This window comes from Gallus gallus, chromosome 6 (genome assembly GCF_016699485.2).
Source record: "Gallus gallus isolate bGalGal1 chromosome 6, bGalGal1.mat.broiler.GRCg7b, whole genome shotgun sequence".
NCBI classification, from domain to species: domain Eukaryota; kingdom Metazoa; phylum Chordata; class Aves; order Galliformes; family Phasianidae; genus Gallus; species Gallus gallus.
This window is the reverse complement of record NC_052537.1, coordinates 28,986,472-29,008,918: the sequence shown is the minus strand read 5'-3', so window position 1 is coordinate 29,008,918 and position 22,447 is coordinate 28,986,472. Positions and strand designations below refer to the sequence as shown.

The following is a 22,447-nucleotide window of genomic DNA, read 5'->3' as shown; positions in this document are numbered from 1 at the left end:
CAATAACCTTAAGCTTTACTTTCAAATAAAGCAATTAGTGCATTATATTATTATTGTGGATTTCCTCCTCTAAACGTACAGTGATAGAGAGGTAATTGCTACTACAGACTGCACCAGAATGATCTATATGACTTCAGTGCTTAGGAAAAGATAAAACTTAATATATTGTAGATGTTGTTTTACATTTTTTTTTGTGATAGCTTATTGATAATCCGTTTGTAATTCCAGAAGAATGGACAATAGTACACACACATATTTTCTTAAGGAGGGTTTAAAAAAAAATCTTTACCATAATCAAACTTAGTTTTACGACAAAAATAAGAGTTTAAATGATTTATTTTACAAGTATACAACAATTATGAATAAATGATTAATTTTATCGTGAAATACAAGTAATTTGATTACCACTGAATGGGCAACCAATTGATACCACTGAAGTCAATCTAAGGAGTCAATTTTTAAAATGCTTTCCAAAATTCAGAAATTTAGTTCTTAAACTTTGAGTAGCATAGAAAAAAACCTTAATACTCTACGAATAATATTGTCTTTCATAAGCAATTAAATTTACATATTATTTATTCTGTAAAAAAAAAAAAAAAAGCAGTAGAAATCCAGAATGTAGCAAGACTTAACAAAAGAACCTTATCTTAAATGCATGTTATTGCACTTCCCTATATACTGAATTTAGCTCTTTCTTGGCTCATGGCACTTAAAGCATCTAAAATTTATGTATGCAAACGATTTTCAGTACCTAGAGAGCAATGGTTGGCTCCAGAAAAGATGAATAAAATCATTCTGTTCCAAGCCTAGTGAAATGAATTGCTCTCTGGAAATACATATTTCCCACCACTGATTTCAGGAGGAGCCTAGATTACCAGTTGATATTAGAAGCCAGCCCTTCAGACAGCAAAAATTAACTCAGATAAATGTCTCTAAATTGTTATTTCACATTAATATGAAAAACAGTAAGCATTTTCATGGAGAATAAAAAGCTGAAGCACACTACCCATAAAACTATGTCATATATAATAAAAGATACTATCAAAAGTATTCTGTAGCTCAACTTGAACATAAATAGTAGAGGCTCTATCTCTAAGACTCAGCCTGTTTCCAGACAGCATCTTTTGCAAGGTATCAAAGAAACGTGATATCGATAACATAGTATATTTTGTCTTCTAATCGTTGCTCAAAGCTCACAATACATACAAGACAAATAAATTCTGAAATATACTCGTTCTCTATTTATCAAATTCTTAGTAAACTAAGTATTTACTGCCTTCTGAATAAGTACGTCTGTATCTAATGTGTGCCATGAGACTGCGTATTTAATTTGGCCAAATGAATAATACAGAAGTTTAAGCTTGCATCAAATCAATCTTTATAGAATTTTTTAAGAATAATTACTACATCTGTTCCCTTTTGTAATTCTCCAGCTTGAAAATGCATGGAAAATATGACTTAAGAAAATACAAACAGCATATTAAATATTGTAATTAACTAGAAAAAAAACAGATCCTGATGCAACTAAGAAGTATACTTAATTGTCATGAGTGAGAATAAACAAAAAAATGTCCAGGTTTGTGAAAGTCCAGAGGTTACACTTATTCACATCTTAGGACTCATATTACTGGTTTTCAAGTGCACACTTTATAAACAAATGTAGAGCACTAAGTAATATTATCCTCTAACAGAATAGGAGGGGATAGTCCTGTTTCATTAACAATTAAAACCAGCTGTAAACTTAACTAGTGGGAAAAAAAATCAATAGCTCACTCCATCAGATACCTACACAAAAAACTGCAGAAATGTAGTATAGAAATAAAGTAAAAAATAAAAATAATTTAAAAAAGAGCTGTTCTGGGAAGGTTTTATTCACATGCCCAGTGAAACCATCAGGTTAGAGCACATGTTCCATGTAATAAATTTACCATTTGTTTTCGTACGAGAACAAACGCAGAATGGTTGATAGAATCCATAAAGAGACATCAACCCTATAAAAAGGGTCACGTCTCACCTCTTTCTACAACCGTAGGCAGATGACGAATACTTGCCAAAAGCAGATGCGGTTGGTATCTACAAGCTATTCTCAGCAGGATCCAGTGTAAGTATTTCCAGAATTTTAGCTCCCAGGACAAGTGGTTGTGCTTTTTGGCCAAATATGACCTGTGTGTTTGTATTTATAGAATTGCATAAAATAGGAACATGAACAAAAGAGAAGGGGAAACTGTTTAGGGCAAGAACAATGGCAATAAACAGAAAACATTATGGACTCCTAAAAATTGCCCAGGTTTACTGCCTGCACAATCCTATGTAGAGGCTTTTTCACAACAACCGCACAGCTCTCACAGTAGGCAATGGCTGGAACTAAGAGTGACAGCTTACACCCGTCTGGTCTTCTCTGGAGACTTTTACCTTAAACAGTTTTCCTCCAAAGTGTATTCTTCTCATGTATTTATAAACAACAATCTTTTCTGCTCTCAGCTACTCTCTTGTAAAATTAAATATACCACATCCTTTTATTCTCATCTCACAATGATTTTTCATGCTTCAGTCAACCTTAATACCCATGCAGAGCCTGACTTGAGTTTGTTTGTATTAAACTCTTGCTTCACAAATTCCACAAAAATACTTCTATCAAAATTTCTCCCGGGTCTTGAAAAATTGAATTCTTCTCTATGTTTATTTCAGTAGAACTGCATTGCCCACCATCACAGCACAATGGCACTCCAATTGGACACACAAGCCATTGTCAACTCCAGCTCATAGGAGACAGTTATACTTCCTAGCTGCATGACTTCCAAACTGAAGTCACCTTCCATTCAACACTACTTCATGACAATTGTTACTATCATATCATCTCATTCGCCATGTATGACAATTCAGCCCCCGCCCAGCTTCTTGGTGCTATCAAAGCCTGTGTGACTTTTCCTGTAGTAGAGAGCTTAGTTTATTTTGTTCAGCTCTGGGGAGGGAGGAAGAGAATAGCAAAGGGAGATTTTACTTTGGCTTTTGAGTTCCAATCACTGAGAATTTTACTCCACCATTTGTACCTCTGTAATGCATACTAGCAGCTTCAGTGGGTCTGAACTTCATTTATTTTTAAGCACTTGATGCTCAGACATCCAAAACTAAAATTCTTCTGTTCCATGAAACTAACAAAGCACATACAGCTTAGCCACTTTCTTGTCTGTGGAAACAAAGCTTATTTTTAACATAACTATGTAAGTGTCCCATACTCTATTATCACCCTGACTCATTTAATGTCACTATCCCATTAGCCTACATGGGGGAGTAGCCCCCAGAACTCTCCTTCCATTTAGCAAGGCTGCTCATTCTAGATTGTGGGTGAGGTACTGTTTCACCTGAAAAGACATTCATCAAACCTGTCATCCTGATCAAATAATGCTTTTCCAGTCTCTAAGGTAGGAATCTTAATTAATACTCTAGTCAGAAATGCATGGGAAAGGGAATGGGTGACAGGAACTTGCCAGAGGAAGATATCCAGCACAATCCACACATCTCAGCTATCACTTCAAGCTGACTCAGCTACAGCCAGTAAGTTACCACAATCACTCTCCCAAGGGTCTGGTTCACCTCAGTTTTTGTTGATTCTGTTTTGCCTTGTCCTCATTCCATATGCCTCTTTCTGATACGAACTTCCCACATGTCCTCACTGCTCTGTACTTGTGACAGCTCCAGCTTTCTTAGTTTTTCAACCATCACAACCTGACTAGTGTATCATCTTTCAGACCACTGCCTACTTTGTCTTCTCCGTGTCTCATTTTTGGTCATGGCACTTGGATGTAAGCACTAAGAAATGTGTTTTACAAAATGCCCCCAGTCCCAAACCATTTAAGAAACTTACTTGGGGGAAAACATTTTCTTAAAATTCCAGTGCTTGCCTTTGTAAGTAGCAGGTAGATGTTCAGTATGAAAAATAAGCTAACATTTGTTGGTTATAATCACTAGACAGTCTTTTCAACACTTTTTGACAACAGTAAAATGCACTTTTTGCAATTCATGTAGAAATATCTGCTATTCATAAGAGAATATTATTCAAATGAAAACAAAATTCACCATTTTAGATAATGTTTTGTCCCACAAAAAAAAAAAAAAAGCTTAAAGACTATTATGAAACAGAAGTCTGATTTTAGTTTTACAGAACAATTTTTAAATAACTTTAAGAAGTTTGTGATTAAGATAGTTTAGTAGTGCATTAGCTGGACATTTGAAAGCAAGACTTATTTAGGATTCAGTGAAAAAGAGAATACAATACATACCTATGTCATATGCAAGAAAGTCAGCAGAAAAGCACTTCGCTCCATTACTCAGGGAAGTATCATTATGAGTGTTTCCGCCAAAAATGAGCATAGCTCCATTGATTAAGACAGCTGAATGTAGATACCTTGCAAAACCACTCTCTTTCAGAATAGTCCTGCAAAATATAAGGTCAACATCATACAAAACAACACTTGGAAAAGTCATGTGTGTGCTGCACACCAAGAAAATTTATAGATGAAAACATCTACAGCTGAAAGAAAAAAAGAAAAAGTGAAAACACTGATGGTATTATTCAGTAAACAGATAACATTCATTGATTCTAAGACTATGAATTTGTTCATGTTATAACAAATATACTTATTCATTAAAAAAATATACACCATATTTTATATCAGTCTGCCAAATGACTGCTCTGAAAAAAAATTGTATCAACTTTACATTCTCCACAAGTTATTAATGATATGATTAATTTTACAACTGAATTAAAAATCATTCTTTTTATTCATTCTTAATCTTATATGTCTCCAGCCATAATAATTTTTTCTTCAATAAATGTAATAAAGACTACTTGGGAAGGCTAAAAGGGTATTTAGATCATCCCAAGTTTCAGAAGCAGGCAAATATTTTTTTTTATCTCAACACTCAAACTTGGAAAAGAAATGGTAGAAGTCATTCCATTTAAGATGAAAAACATTTGCACCACTTTGTCCATATATTCACTTTGCCAGACTCAAACACATGGAATTTCAGCACACAAAAATTCATGCACACAAAGAACGATTCATCGTTTCTTCTCTATCCAACTATTTTGACCCGTGCACGTGGCCTGCCTTGTGCTGGGGAAGAAAGTAAGGCCATCAATAGCCCCAGCCTGTAAGTACTACAGATTAAGAGAGAAGAGATTTCAAAAGTGGTTCAAGCCCAGCAAATAAACCGTAGTAAAGAGTAAAAATCTGTCAATTTTGCCATCTTGAATTATTCAAGTAGAACAGCTGTAGACACATTTGTGAAAAGCTGCTTTGACCACCAGTACAAAATAGTATTTATATTCCTGTAGTGAACTTTTATTTATATAGTTTTTAAAAAGACAAGTTTCAAGTTTAAAATTCCACTCTGACTTGTATTGTTGCGTACCCATACAATTAACCTGTTTTGTCATTCATTTCCTGTAATGAAATTCATGATTTGACAATCTTTCCTTCTCATTGAACAATACTATCTGCCTTGGATCACACTGATAACATTTTTTCAATAATTTTTACAGCATTACAAGGTCTGGGGATGAGAGTCTAAAGTATGGCTCATTACTTTGACATAATGATTTGAATTAATTACCAAAACATCAAGTTTTTTGTTGTTGTTGTTGTTTGGTGGGGATTTTCTGTTGGTTTTTGTGTTCTTGGAGGAATTTTTGTTTGTTTTCTTTGTTTTCTTTTCCCATGAACTTTTGTTCTTGCTATTCTAGAATAACATACTTTGAATATACTGTCCCTCATGAATGTATCTTTCTTAATCTGGAATTAGTTTGATAAAGAACATATAGGTAGATATATTGGGTAGGCATACCTAAAAGAACACAATATTTTGTTTCAACTCAGTTATAAAAACACAAAATTAGAAATGACAAGAAAAAAAAGGTATTATTTTTAAATGTTATTTTCTACTAGGAATGGAGAAATATTCTTGTGTGATCTGAAAGTATAACACTCAAAACATGCTGTCCTTAACCATTCTGACCATAGATTTCTTTGCAAGTCTTTTGTTTTATCATGTTTCTCACCTCCACCCTCTCAATTTGCATTACTTGCCATATTTGATTAATCAGCCTTGCAGCTGTCTACAAATGCCTGTCTTGGTCACTAAAGGCCTAAAGAGCCTTGGAGAAAACTAAGGATTCTGCTCTCCACTGGGGCTGCATTAACAATCCCCACAGTTATTATTCAGGTTACTCAGTTTCCTACTTGAACCATGTTGCTCCAGCTCCAGCCCCCACGTAGATTTGTTGTGTAGATTTCTTTCCTTAACTTTTTTCATACTGTTTGCTCAATTTCACCCCTTCTGGTAACAGTCGCTTTTTCCCCCAAGAATCAACAGAAGCAGAAGAGTAATGCAAATACAAGTTGGTTAATTTGGCCATGATTTTCATTATTCATCAGCATCAGTGATGAGAGTAATCTTCAGAACTCTCCAAAATATTTCAACCCTATGCAAATTAGGCACCTCAGCACACTTTGCACTGAATTCATAATCTATGCACATATACATGTATCTACAAGCAGCAGTTGCGAACAGTAGCCCCAGTTAACTATATCGATGCTAAATGCTGCAGATAACTGCGTAATCTTTTAATGGTAACAGAAATACCCAGCAGCAAGCAGGTGGTTCCATGGTTTCAGGCCATCATCTAAGACCAGCACAACGTTGCCCCCCATTACCAGCTGCAGCATCATGCAAAGCAACAGAAGCACTGGAAACACTGATCACACATTAGAAAAACATTTGCACTACAAAACAACTTACTACCCCCTCACATTTTAAGAAATACAAAGCTTATTCGTAAGTGATATGGAGAAATGAAAACTCATGCACCTTTGAATATAACAGTTGATTGGCTTTGTATGCCAAGACATAGCACGGCATATGACCCTCAGCCAGATGAGACTGAGAAGGAGGGAATGGGTAAGAGAGAAACATAAGCAGTGAGCACAAACAAATGCATGTGTGGGAAAATAAACAGGCACACAGGTATGAGAACCAGTTGTGACACCACCTCTGCCTTATACATCACTCTTACAGGGACACAGTCAGGCTCAGCTGCCTCACTGAGTATTCTGAATAGTTTATAAGCTCACTGATACATTAACCAATTAACCATTACTGTGTGGTAGTGTCTTTGACCCATCCCCTCTGTCAGTTTTCACTCCCATAGTATGAAACTTTCATGAAACAAATTTGACTTATGCTCTTTACAAGCTGCCAAGAATACGGCATTAATATAAGCATAGAAGCATTCATTAATAGTTACGGCAGTAATAATGAATAATAATTTTATATTATTATATTGTTGAATAGATTTTCAAAGGATACAATATCACTTTGATCCAAGAACATAGTAAGAGAGCATTAAAATTTTAGCAATTTAAAAATATATTAAAGGGAACAAAAAATTGTCTAATGCTTCTAACTGACGTGAGCTAGTAGCATTCAAAATAAAGAGCCTCAGCAAAATCAAACCCACATTATTTCCAGCAGGCTGATCTGACAGCAAGCCTTGCATGCTTTAAGTTAAGCTATTAGTGCTCAAGGCAAACGTTAAACAGCAAGAAGAAAATGTTTCTTTGTCTCACATCATCTTTAAGAAGAAAAAAACAAAAGTGTTTAAGGTCAGCTTGCATATATAACACATAAGGAGCATTCAGAAGTTAAAATAGACTTGATGAACAAGGAACTGACAAAAATAGAAACACCAAGAACAAAAATCACTACAATCCCTATTCAACAACCAGAACATTTCCTTCAGATGATTTTGTGAAATATAACCTTCCACAGTTCTCAGATTTCTCTACTTATTTACATAACTTGTATATGAATGTGCCTCAGCAGTATAGTCATATCATGTGGAAGCAGTACAAGTGCTATCTCTGCATGGTGGTTATGTATGAATAGGAGAACCCTTAATACACATGCAAACTTTCCTCCTTTCTTTCAGTGTGCAGCGTCATTAATCCGCTGGTTAAAGCCTAATGCTTCTCATAATTCTTCAGTTTTGTTGCAGGGAACATAATGTCTTGCCACATACAGAGGACACAGTCTCTTGCGTGACTTTACTAGAACCTTCTTTTATGCTTATCTTTTCTTACTCAGTATCAAATAACTTAGTTTGCTCAGTTACAAACCCAACTTACCATGTTCTAGTATTAACTTCATATTTGTAAAGATCATCCACCAATCCATATTTATTGCCAGGTAATGCTTTGTATCCACCATGGACATAAACAGATTTTGTCAGTTCATCATAGACACTAGTATGGCCATATCCACCTTGTACAATTGCTCCTTTTGTTTCTGGTACAAGCCAAGAATTTGACCCTGGAATATATGTACAGAAGACATAGGTTTAAGGCTTACTAATACTAACGTGCAACACTAGACATTCAGCACACACAAAGAAAACCAGAAAACAAAAAGCCTGGACCTTTCGGAAAATATGAAACAGTGGAATTCAGTGTCTCTCAGCCTTAACTAAGTCCCACCAGAGATGTCTGGTGAAAACTAAGCGCTTCAGCTGTATTAGGAACACCTCTGGGGAAACCATCTGGAAAAGTCTGGGAGAAACTGAACTGCTGTGGGCTCACAGAAATGTGTAAACTAAAGTAGCTGTAGGTATGCGCACATACAGAGACTACACACTAGTGAACTGTAAAACTATTGAGCTAAAACCAGATTTCAACTAATGTTTATTAGGAATTTAACTGCAGACATATCTATTCCGTTGCTGAAGACTCACAAATGGATAATTTGAAAGCAGGTCTTTAAACTGGCACTTAAATCCACCTTTTACATCACATCATTAGTAACCACAAAGAGATATCAAATAAAACCATTCACAATAGCTGTTACAAGTGAAGATTAAAATGCAAGTGGAAAATATTTGCCATAGCACTGAAAAAGGTTGAGAGTAACTGAGTAACAACTTCTTGCCTGGAGCCCTAAAATTTGCATTTTTCCCCCCAGTCTTTCCAGACAATGATAGGAGCCACACAAAGAACAAGCTAGCAGATGAGTATTTCCTGTAGAAGCCACCTTATTCAAAAGAGGCTGTGATAATGAGGATGCCTGTTCTGCAGAATGGGAAATGAGAAAAATAATTCACTTACAGCCTCTTGAAGATTATGCAAGCAAAATTGAAAGTGCGGACAAGGACCTTACTTGAGGAACAGCCTCTTCCTAATTCTTAGCCTACATTGGTTACCTTTATAAAGATACTTTATAAAGATATATAAAGATCCAAAACTAGCACACACACCATACACCCTGCTTCATCTCAAAGTTACACTCTATTTCAGTTTTTTATCTGATACTGTGTAGGGATTTTAAGATTACCCCTTTTTCCTCCTGATTCGTCTATGCAGTGAAAAGACTCATTACTTTCTGTTATTACTGCCACTATTCCACTTTCACTAAACAGTTTCCAAGCACTGCGTCTATAAACAAGTTACATTTTTTCAGTAGCAAAATCGAATTCTGTGAAATGCAAGACAGCACTTTTATTCCTAAGTGCTTATAACAAATGAGAAAGTACGGATTGAATTGGAACACTTGTGCTGATTTTTCATGTGTGTACACTAATGCTGATATTTTTTATAATATACTAGTTATACATTCCTTTACATTATTGATATGTACTGCAGTGTAAGTTGTATTTTACTCCAGTCTCCATCTTGGATAGTATCAAGCTATTAGGAACTGCAACTCCGAACACAATCATCAAAATTGTACCACTAATACTGTATTTTACATACATATTACCTTGCTAACAAACAGATTTACTTGATACAACTTACATATGGGGATCAGGGAAAAGTCAACCTGCTGATACACCTTCCTATCACCAACTGCATCCTCATTTTTCCATTTAAATACTAATCAGTCCACAGGATCAGCATATATGCCTTTCACTGAGAAAAAATGACTACTACTTTACATAGTCAATACCATCATGAAAGTTTACTTGTATAATATTTTGCATCTATATCTGACTGGTTCGTGTAATAACTAGAACATTTTTGCAGCAAAATTGCATACTGTATAGCTCTCCAGGATTTGCACAGAAATATGAATTGCTGTTCCAGCTTGTTCATTAAAAAAAAAATTGTGCTATGGATAACTACATTTGAGAAAAGAGGTTCAAAAGTATCATTCTGAAGTAAATCAAAAGGAGTATTAATTTCTGTTTCTGTTTTTCCTAAGATTTAGTTGAACCTTCTGAACTTTGACTTCGAAAACTGAGAAGATATTCAGTGTTGATCTCTTTTGTGATTCTTCGCCACCTTAATACTGAATCATTCAGTGCAAAAAGTAGTTTCTGAAACAATTCTGTCTGAATTTCAAGGCGTTACTTAACTCACTGATATGAATCTTCACTTTCTATTTCTTCAAACAGAGAAGTCCAATCATTAAATACATTTTCATAACTCTTCTCGTACTAAAAGACATCCCACTCTTTCTAGCATTATATCAGTGGAAATACTTGATTGACCAATCTACTCTGCAACCTCAACAGCGTAAAAAGCCAAATCAGCCCAGAACTGACAAGATTACTACTTTTACTATTCTGATGCAATTTATAGTTAAAAAGCAGATCTTCTCTGACAGCTCTGCGTCCTTCTTGTGCTGGGGGTCCCAGGCCTGGATGCAGTACTCCAGATGGAGTCTCTCAAGGGCGGAGCAGAGGGAACAATCCCCTTCCTCGCCCTGATGGCCAACATTCTTTTTTTTTTAATGCATCTGAGGACACCGGTGGCATTCCAGGCTGTAAGAGCACGCTGCTGCATCAAGCTTCTCATCCACCAGCATCCCCAAGACCTTCTCCCCAGCTGCTCTCAAGGAGTTCTCCCAGTCTGTACACAGCTGGGGTTGCCCTGACCCAAAATGCAATACCTTGCGCTTGGCTTTGAATTTCATTAGTTTGCCACTTTTCAAGTCCATGTCCCTCTTGGTAGTATTCCTTCCTTTATTGCATTGACTGCACCACTCAGTTTAGTGTCACCAACAAACTTGCTGAGGGTACACTCAGTTCCACTGTCTATGTCATTGATAAAGATGTTAAAAAGCAGCAGTCCCAAGACAAACCCCTAGGAGACACCACTTGTGACCAGCCTCCCCCTGACCATTGAGCTGTTGACCACAATACTCTAGCTGCAAAGGTCCCATCAATTCTTTATCCACCAAACTGCCCAGCCTTCAAATCCATAACATAATCCAACCCCTGCCTAGAGGGGTTCAAGAACAGGAGAGACAAGGGGAAACTCACTGTCAGTGAAGACTGACGCATAGAATTTGTTGAATACCTCAGCCTTCACCACGTCTGTTGAAGACAGTTCTCCCTTTTCATTTATCAAAGGGGGCACAGCCTCCTTAGCATGTCTCTTCTAACCAGTGTACCTGTAGAATCCCTTATTATTTTTCACATCCTTTGCCAAGTTCAGCTTTATCTGCACCTTGCCTTTCATGGTTTCATCTTTACATGTCTAAACAGTATCCCTATATTCTTCACAGGCCACACCATCTCTGCTTCCACTGCCTATAAATTTCCTTTTTTTCCTTCAATTTGACCAGCAGGTACTCGCTCAATCATGCTGATTTCCTGACTCCTCCACTTGATCTCTTATGCTTAGGGATGGAGATGCTTGTTCTCTCAGAAAGCTGTCCTTAAAGAGCTGCCAGCTCTCTTCCATTCCTGTCTCCCCGAAGACTGGTTCTCAGACAGTCCCATCCAATAATTCCTTAAATGGATATGCTTACATGCTTCAATATTCTGGACAGAATATTGGCTCTGGTCAGAACCAAGTACTTATGTCCAATTTTCTACAACTATTTCCAGAAGACTTTCCAAGTGAAAGAAAAATATTGAGAGGTGTCAGAATTACTAACCAGACTTCTTAAGGATGAAAATGGGTGCACTGTGCGATGCTCACAAACTTAAGATGCAAGAATCACATGCATTCAGACATTGCCAGTTCACAAAAGAAGCAAAATAACATGCAGGATGAACTGGATGATCTCAGCTACCAGAAAAAAAAAATATCAAATTCAACAGTAATTTAAAGATGTTGAGCACTGGGATTAGTAACATAGCCTTCCATAAAATGGAAGCTCATCAGTTGATAATAACTGAGAAGAATGCTTCATCAGAGAAAGTCTATGAGCCATTAATGGCTTTCTCATGGTCGCAATACGAATGTCATTTATCAGGTGAGACTAAGGTTATTTAGCCAGGTAAAGGTGAAAACACACCTAGAATACCCTACGGATTTTTCTAATCATCCACATTCAAGAAAGATGAACTCCTTGTGAAAAAGTTACAGAGATGAACTACTAAAACAAGAGAGGAACAAATGAGGTTGTGTTAATCAGTCTGGCAAAAAATAGGCTTAGTATCTTTAATTTAAAGATAATTCCAGGAAGGAAGATGAGCTGTCACCCAGAAAACAACATAACCAAACATAAACCAAAAAATGATAAAGATAGGCTGTGATTTAGATGATATCCAGTCGCTAAAATTATAAGCCCTGATTTAATTGTCCAGATGTTTCCCAAACTACTTAAGATTAATCTACATATATAGAAGAAGAAATTATAAAGTACGGTGTTTTCACTAAAAAACATGGATTGTGATGGTCAAGATTCACTTCAGATCTTTCCTCAGAGCAAGTTAATCACATACCAACATGTAGAACCACTCCATCAATGAAAATCCAATGAATTACAAAAACTTTTTTCTATTTATCGATAGTATTTTTTATTTATTTCTAATTAGGTTGGTCACAATAAAAAAATAAAAAGCCCATCAAATTTAAGCAATAATCATTGCATCAGTCAAAGACAAAAAATAATCTTAAAAATAATTTTAAAAATAATTAAAATAGCATTTGGAACTAACCAAAGTGTTTCTAAAAAGATCTTTGAAAAAAATTTTAAAGGCTTTTATATGCAGTAATAAACCTAGAAGAAACCAAAACAAAGTTAGATACATCGGCCTAGCCCATTTTTGACACAGTAAAGCCTTTGAACAGGTCACATAAATGGAACAGATTTCTCAAGAAGCACCTCAATATCCTATCTTTGTTTAAATGCAGTGACAAACTACAAGACTTTTTTCTTGCAATTATGAAGCTCATAACTTATGACGAAGAGGAAGTATACGTTACATCACAGGGCCATTTCTTTTAACTCTACTTCAAAGAAACATCTTTAAATGAAAAGCAACCTAAGACCTACTTCTAAAGTCATAAAAAATTTCAGCCTAAAAGCTGAAGTGATATGTTGCTGATCCAAACAAATTTCTATCTTCCAAAAAACAAAATAAAATCACAAAAGATTTATTCAGAACTTTCTTAACGTATATGGAGCTTTTATAAACTTTAGCTAAAACTAAACACCATTATTATATTCACCTTGAGACTCACATTGAGATTCTCAAAAGGTTTATGAGGTATTGCCAACCTAAAAGGAAATAAATTTCCCTGGGGAGTAACCCAGAAAAGCTTTATGGTTCAAGTTAGTAAAATCAGCCACATAATTCCCATACCAAGATTTATTGTTTCCTCAGAAGTCATAACTCCAATCATAGCAAGAAAGGACAACAGAAAGCTTTTATTATTACTGTAACTATCATACCCTTGGATTAGAAACAAATTCCTGTGCTTTCACATGGTGAAATTCTGGCTGCAAGCCATGACTGATTTTTCTAGGACTTTGTTGATTTTGATAAAAATTACTTTATTTACTAATCTGACAGACATGAGAGAAATTTTGAGACTACGCACACCTTCAATTAACGTGCTTTGTTAATAGAACCACATGCCTATGAGAAAATCTAGGGAGTCCACAAATAAAAACTTTTTAGGTGTTCTTTTTGCACTCAAAGCCCATGGAAATCAGGGCCATAGCAACTAGAGAAGGCATTAGCATCAGAATTCCATGTCAAGATCATTACAGTTCACTAAAAAAACAAAATCTGGATCACTTGCAGTTTCAGTTAATACGAACCAAAGGAAAAGATTTGTACAATGCCTTTTTCTTCTAGAAAGCATCTTGCACATGCCTGGTAAATAACCTTCATTAGAATTAAAAGCAATAGCTAATGACACTTAGAATAAAACAGTACAATTTGAAATGTTCACACAATATATATTTTTAGAAGAGAAAAGAAAGGAACTTTGATATTTCTTCCCACACTATCGGAAGCCCTTTATTGTTAAAAAATTTCTTTCCAGTTTAAGTGGGTTCGTATCAGTACTTCTTTTACTTCCCATACCTTTTGATTATGAACTGCTAAATTTCCCAGAAATGAGTCATTCTTAGTCCAAACAAATATCTAAAATGTCATGGTTAAAAATGACCCTATAATTGCAAAAATGTAGATAAATGCTGCAGCAGACAAAGAATTCTGGAAAACTTGACATAAAATCATTTGACTTTGAGGGTGGGAGAAGGGAGATGGAAACTCAATGAGGTAAAATGAAAAAAGTTGGTCTTCAATACTTACTAAGCCTTAAAGTACTGTTGTGAAACATAGTTCTGAGAGTAGAAATTTTTAGTACCTTTGTTCAGCTTAATCAAATTTTTTCTATGTGGAATAGGCACATCAATGCACTCTTCCTCTTATTCCCATTCTCTTTCAGCTTTGCTCAACATCACTACAATTCATGCCAGAAAGCATAAGAATCCTCTATATTTTGAAGTGTTTTCCCCACCTCACAAATCTGCTCGCAGTTTCTACATCAATATGCATAAATGCAAATGAGTAAATGAAGCTATTTAAATGACATTTATTATGTCTTAACATAAAAACACTACTTTGAAGTTTTGAATGCATTCTGTGATTGCTTAAATAACTGCAAGAAACTCAAATCAATTCTACAGAAAACAATAATTCAAACATTGTTTGAATTAGTGGGTATACAAATATTTCTAAAGAAAATCAGAAGGTGTATTTTCAAGATTATTCTATTATAAGAATGTCTTAGAAGTACCACGTACAATATAAGATGTCTTTGTTTATTTAATTTTAACATTTAAAATCTCCCATCAGAAAAGCTTGCCACTGTGGCAGGGGAATCCCAGACAGATATGTTGGAATATTTAAAAATGTTTTTTCCAATATTGGAAATTTATTCCAGTTGGAAATTTATACATTATCCAAAAATGCTTTTATTTCTTCTAGAAGGAGCAAGTATACACTTCTCAGACTAGCTTACTCTTCTCTCGGGTGACTAGTGATAGGACTAGAGGGAATGGCTTCAAGCTGCGCCAGGGAAGATTCAGGCTGGATGTTAGGAAATACTACTTCTCTGAAAGGGTGGTCAGGCACTGGAATGGGCTGCCCAGAGAGGTGGTGGAGTCACCAACCCTGGTGGTGTTCAAAGAGCGTTTGGATGTTATGTTAAGGTACATGGTTTAGCGGGAACCATTGGTGAAGGGCAAATGGTTGGACTGGATGATCCTGTGGGTCTTCTCCAACCTTAGCGATTCTATGATTCTGTGATTATACATAATGATAAATGAAGTTATTACATTTGAAAAATCAGCATGATTATATTACAACATTAATTAAAGGATCTTCAAAATTAACTAAATTCTTGTTGTAGCTACTCTGTATTGTATTCTGTTTTGCCCTTTGGTTTTTACTCTGCTACACAGTGAATACATTACGTCTATAGTTAAAAAGGGTAGGTGTTTCATCAGAATATTAACTACTGCTTGGAATTTCTTGTTTCAGCTGTTAACAAATAGCCAAAGCCATTATACTTCAAACACGTACGAATGCAACTAACAATAAATCAGTGTTGTCTGAATGAAAAAAACGATGAGATTACATTGACAAATATATATTTTCCTTTGTGAAAATGGGAAGTGTTCCTAAGGAATTTTTTTCATTAATGCATGATAAAAATGACTTGAAAGCAACTTACTGATGTAGTATTCTTGTACAATGCTTGTATAACCGTATATTGCAGAATATCCAAAAATGATAATCATAACCACATCTCTGCTGTCCAGCTCCACGATGTGTGCTGAATGACCTTCCACTGCATACTGTTGGCCGTGTACAAGTACGGCAGGAGTTCTGATACTCCATGCTTGGCTGTGGATGTTGAAAATCCACAGCTCATCAGTAACATTGCCATTATTTGTTTCGATTTTGCCTCCATACATGTAGATGTCTTCCTGTAAAAATTGGGAGAAAGGAGATAATGGATTACAAAAAAGATAACATCTGAACTGCGTATTTCTGTGCTGCATAGAATTTTATAACTGAACAATCTGATTTAAATCTTCACGTACAGCTGATGTTATCTTAAACAGCTCAATAACAGACACTGGTCCCAGAAAACAATATTTAAGCTAAAGCAAAAGTGATGATAAGGAGAGCACTTCACTGAAGAATAAACCCAGCTATGAAAATGACACGAAAATGAATCTCAACCAGATTACTTCAAGCAGAAAAACTTTAATTACATGACTCTAATTCACACTGCAGCTATTAAAAATCTAAACAGAAAGGGATTTATACTGTTTTCTTAAGGAATAGCTCACAGAACTAAAATGTAATTTACCATACACTCAAACTATATGAATTTCATTTGGCATACACACAAGAGAGAACGTTTTATCTTAATGACAACATAACTTAAGTCCTGAGAAACTTCACAATCATAAACAAATCAGCCCAAAGAAACGGGACAATGTGTGTACATCATTCCCCTGGGCACATGTGCTAAAAATCACATCTCAATGGGAGAGTACTTTGAGTTCTTCTAAAAGGATACAAAAGAGATTTTCCAATCTTCATTAACCACATATCAAAACAGATGGCATTGTTGTTCGAGGTAGGAATGACTTACTTAAATATTGATTGAAAATGATTCTAGTAAATCTCTAACTTCAAACCAAGGCATATAGAGTCACAGAAAGAAATCCAGCTTGTTGGCTTCACTGATTGGCTCACCGTTCAAGGACGGTTTACCCCAGGTGAAATAATACTGCTTCTGATTCAAATAATGAGTTAGTGTTTGGTAGGACATACCAAGTCCACATGCGCTCAGTATCTCACCTGAATGGTGTTTGTATGGCAAGCAGTCATCTCCTGCGCACTGCAGTATCATAAACACTCTTGAGTCTAACCAACTTGATTAAGACAAAAAAAAAGTTGCAGAATAGCACATTTAGCAAAGTTTTGCTTGGCATGGACTACTGAGACTCAGGAGAAAAACAAAAAAAGACTAAGATAAAGAAACTGCATAATATAAGAAGTTTGAATGAACCTCAGGGAAATTGAAAAATATGGATGATCAGTAGATTGACAGTCTATTAAGACCAGCAAAACAAAATACAATTTTTAACTGTTCCTTCATTTGATGCATGTAAATGTTTCTTAATTTGGAGCTTGGAGTTGCTCCTATGCAGTGCTACTCTGTGTTAGAGTATAGCCTACACTGATCTTTGAACAAAAGATGTTCACAATCTTCAGTAGGAATTAGTAGCGGGATAATATCTTTATTAGTTATACCTCTGAAGTCATTATTTTCCTATGAAATAAAAATACATTTCAAAGACCTCGAGTAAAAATCTGTAAGAAGGCAATGACTGCACACAACCAAAGGGATTGTTGCTATGGCATGTAAAAGCTGACAGAGTCTAGAGGAGTCAAACACATGCCAGCCAAACGGCTGTAAAGACATCTTTCACAATACCACAGTGAAAGTGGTCATAACATAATAGTCATAGTCATCCTTGGTGAGGAATTAAGATTTGCTTTGAATGCTGTTCTTGCAATACCAGTCTGCTGAGCTGCATTTCAGCTTATGCTGGTATTTCTTGAGAAAACTTCCTCTAGGTCTTTGCTTTGCACTGAGGAGCCTTACTTAGGAAGATGCTCTCAAATATCAGCTATTAACTAGAAAGGTTCAGTAGCATTAGAAATTTCTTGACAAATTCTCAAATTCCATGAAGGACGGCAAGATCCAGAGGAATTGTTCCCTAGACATCTAATGAATGTTTTTGAAGTAACTCAGTAACCAAAACAGATGTTAAAGAGAAATATTTATATGACATTATGGGTTGGCTTTACGTTCATGCCAGTCTTAGTTTTCCAGAACAAAAGCAGAAGTGTGCTACAGCGCAGCTATTGACTCCAAAAGACTTCTACTCTTGGCTTGTTTGCCACAGATGTAAAAACAGGTTTCCAGGAGATTCTGCTTTGGGCCAAGCAGATTTTCCTTACATACACGCTTTGAGAAGGAGGCACATGCCCTATTATCTTCAGGAATGCTATTTTCCTTCAGTATCTAAGGGACAACTATAATCCCTATTTTGAGTGTCGAGTGCAAAATTGTGCAAAATTGTGCACCTTATTGAAGGCCAAGAAAGTAACATGGTAACAGTACCAATTGAGTTTATTAGTTTATTTTAAAAACAGCAGTAGGATTTGCATCTGAAAAATTAAGTGTTCCTACTTATAAATAATTAAAATACTTAAAGATCATCAATATCTCTCTAGTAAGAAATAAACCAAGGCTGATAGAATACAGACTCTACCTGCAATCTATTACTCAGTGATGACTTGGTAGTAGAATCTGTCATAATTCTTGGGATTGCGAGGAAAAAAAAAATCACTATGACAGAATAAGCTTTCTGATTTTCTTCCTAAATAGCTAAACCAACTTGAAAATAGAGCTGCTGACCTCTAGTGTGCTATTCTGACTTTTTAAAACACATTTAGTTTTCAAGACCATCTTCCTGTTTTTCATAAAGAAATACGCTGTAGCATTTCACTGTATTACAACATGAGGGTTTGTCCAGATTTTGGCAGGGATAGGGTTAATTTCCCTTCTCCCTTTTCAGTGCTGTGTGAGAATGATGTTGATAACACAGCGTTTTAGTTGCTGCTGAGCAGTGCTTACAACAAGTCAAGGATGTTTGAGCTCCTCATGCTGCCTGGCCAGAGAGAAGCTGGGTATGTATAAGTTACTGGGAGGTTACTCAGCTGACAGAGGCAGGTCAAAAAGATGTCCCATACCATATGGTGTCACACTCAACACTAAAACTGAGGGCATTGGATAGGAGGGCTGCTTCTGCTCGGGAACTGGCTGGGAATCGGTCAGCAAGCGGTAAGTAACTGTGTTGTGCATTGCTTGCTTTGTGTATTCTTTTGTTGGTGGTGGTTTCCCTCTTTTTTAATCTTTTTTCCCCTCTTCGTTAAACTGTCCTTATACCTCAATGCATGACTTCTTGCACTTTTCAATTTTCTCCCTCCCATCTCACTGTGGGGGGGAGGTGAGTGAACAGCTGTGTAGTGCTCAGCTGCTTCTGGGTTAAACCACAACCAGGCTTATAGGAAATCTGTAGACTACTGAAACACAAATGGCTTAAGCAAATACTTTTCTTTAAATGATCCCAGAGAGCTCATTGATGAAACTGCCACTCCGGTCTCACAAGGTAAAGCACAGAGGAATAAAGGACCTAATTAGGGACTTGCTGGTGAAATATAACAGTTTTTAAAATAAAATACATTCTGAGACAGAGCGAAGACACAATACATTAAAAAGACGACCTGAAGAGCCACATGAATTTCAAAATGACCCCTCAGACAGCTGGCAATATCCTCCTCACAGTTCTACTTAAATGATTCAATATACAGATAAAAGAACACTTCTGAGAGGAGCTATCTTTATAAATGACACAGCAGATCCTGTACACAAAACCATTCACAGAGTTCTACCGAGAAAAAGACGAGAAGGTCATGATAACTACTTTATCAATCCCTAAATCAGATTTAAGCAAGCTTCACTCCAGCCTATTTCTGAGATTAAGCAGCTCCTACCACTGCTAGTAAGAATTAAAAAATTAAAAACCACTTCAAAAGTTAGCTATGTTCAGCTCAATATGGAGAACAGAAGGCTCACAGACCAAAGCCTATAGAACTACAGAATGAAAAATTTTACAAGCATATAAATAAAGGACAGAAACAGATACATAAAGGCAAGCATTTTCTGAGAAGTCTAGAGAGGAAACAAGTGCAGCCTAAGGGTTGAAAGAAGAGGAGTCCATCCATAAACCAGGTATAAATCAAGGTATATGCTGTCATGGTTTGGCCTGGTTTCTATGATAAGGGGGCAAAGGGACCCGCAGATACATGACCTGGGAAGGGAGAAGCTGGGAGATTGGCCCGGATGAGGAAAACAACAGCAATGAGCTAAAGGAAAAAAAAAACTTAGTTTACTATTGAAGTATACCAACAACCCACAGAACTGTGACATTAACTCTTTAACTCCCAGTGCACTCGATGTGATGCGGAATACCGATGAGAAAACAAGGAACCATGACATATGCTGAAGGTTAGGCCTTCTCTACACAAGATACGGATTTTCAAGAGGACAGGTACACAAATACTGCTCACCTTCGAGCACAGGAATGAAGCATACTATGACAGTTTCTCCAAAAGTAATGCCTCCTATTTTATTATGTTGGCCCACAACATCAGAGGTGGCTGTTGGTGGTATGGCAGTAGAGGTTGAACCTTTCCACCAATATCCCATTACATTTTGTTGTTGTGTGGCTGATAGTAGCGGAGGGGCAGCCTGACAGAATGGCATCTGACATGGAAGTGTATATGAAGCTATTCGCACGTTCAAAGTTTCATAAGAACTGACAAGCTAATCTACAGAATTTTCCATAAAATAGGCACATTATTTCTTGTTCTTAATAGGAGTAAAAACAAACATTGCAAAAATGACCAGACATCCAGTTTGTTAAATAAGAATTCTTGCATGAGTGTCCTTGTCAAAGCCAGAAGTCCACAGCATTTATAAACAAGAATCTTGTGATTGCTCATCTTGCCTAGTTCAATTTCTTCTGAGATCTACAAATCAGAATTTAAAAGCAGGACGCACAGAGGATGTAATTGAAAGCCATAAAAAAAAAAAAGCAACTTAGTGGTACAACCTACTAACAAATATTAATTGAATGGTTAGAAAAGACTTCTATGTTCCTAATGCTATTCCAAATCATGCTACAATTACCTACATGAGTAAGCACATAAAAGAACAATAAACTAACTGGTGAAAGAGCATCTCACTCACATTTAAGGGAGAAAAAGATTTTGCTCTTGTTTTGTTAACTCTAGATTTTGATTAGGCTAACAAAAACATCAGAAGAGACATGCACACTCAACATCAATACCAATTAATTTGGAAAAGAAATCAAAACAATTACTCTTTTTTAAATAAAGCCTTAAAATCGGAAGTAACATTCATAGTATGCAAATGAGTCCAATTAAGTTGGAGTACATATAGAATGGCCCATATAGTGGGAACCATCTTTACAATTGCCATGTCAGCCTGTTTACTTGCCAAACTTAAAAGAATCTAATTTCAATGCCCAGTCAACCTTACACTGCCATGGGACTAGTAGAAACAGCTTCATTATAAGCTGAAACTCCGTGATATGACCAGAAGGTCATAACGCCCAGCAGTGACCGTACACTCACTCTCTAAGCAACTCCCACCATACTTTATTCTAGCCATCTAGTAGTTTTCAATTTGCCATCTAACTTCCTATCTAGTCGTGGTTTGGCAAAGCTGCATGTACCTGCTTTAAAAACTTCACAAGCTGTTATCTCCAGTCTCTTCGTAATCCTTTTTCTACTGTGACTCATTTCAAAGTATGTTGACATTTTTGAAGTATCAAGATGCCTGAAACTACATAGAATCTCCCAGATATGGGAGAACCAATTGATAACAGAGTGCTTTTCCAAAAACCAGCTTGAAGTGGCACTGAAGGCAACACTATCTAATGATTTAGCTGGTCTAAAAGCAAGAACACGTTTTATGCATTTGTAGTGGAGAGAGTATAAAAGTCTTATTCACTTGTTATAACTATACATCAGTGGGAGTCTTCTGATCTCTTTTCTTCAGAGTAAAGAAGTACAGTACTTCAGTTTTAACTAAAGAAGCTTTCTGAGGGAAATGGCACAGTAACTTATTTCATTTTCCACAGTCAATTATATAGCTTCAATTTAGCTTGCACCACAATCAAGCAACACTAGCTCCGTGCTCACTCTGGTCTAGCACAGGCTTTGAAATCTCAGGAGCTGAAGTCAAAAAAAAAATAATCTAATTTCTTCTAGGTGGATACTATTTTCTCTCCTCTAAAAAGAAAACATTGAACAATGAGTAGTACACAGCTCAAAACACAGCTCACAGCTGCCATCTCTAGGTATTATAGGACGTCCTGCCACTCTTCACACTCAATTTTTGTTTCTCAATGGACTGAGTATGTGAAAGGAAAAAATAAAAGTTTGCCTTCAATTAATTTAAGAATTCACTGACGTGCAAGACAATACGAAGCAAAGGTGTGTCACTGCATTCTTCCATGCAGAAAA

General features: G+C 36.2%; 1 protein-coding gene across 15 annotated transcripts in view; it reads right to left on the bottom strand.

Annotated features, from left to right (window-relative positions):
- The window catches only part of ATRNL1 (attractin like 1), a 419,950-nt gene that overhangs the window by 338,706 nt on the left and 58,797 nt on the right, over window positions 1–22,447 (bottom strand). For all 15 annotated transcript variants that reach the window (XR_003075754.3, XR_003075755.3, XR_001467269.4 and 12 more), the window contains exons 8-10: window positions 15,978–16,233; window positions 8,187–8,370; window positions 4,281–4,435 (exon numbers count right to left, since the gene is read on the bottom strand). Coding sequence is in view for 9 of the 15 variants with exons in the window: in XM_421777.8 (XP_421777.4) it covers window positions 4,281–4,435; window positions 8,187–8,370; window positions 15,978–16,233 (595 nt within the window). In the remaining 6 variants the exon portion in view is untranslated. The remainder of the gene's footprint in view (window positions 1–4,280; window positions 4,436–8,186; window positions 8,371–15,977; window positions 16,234–22,447) is intronic.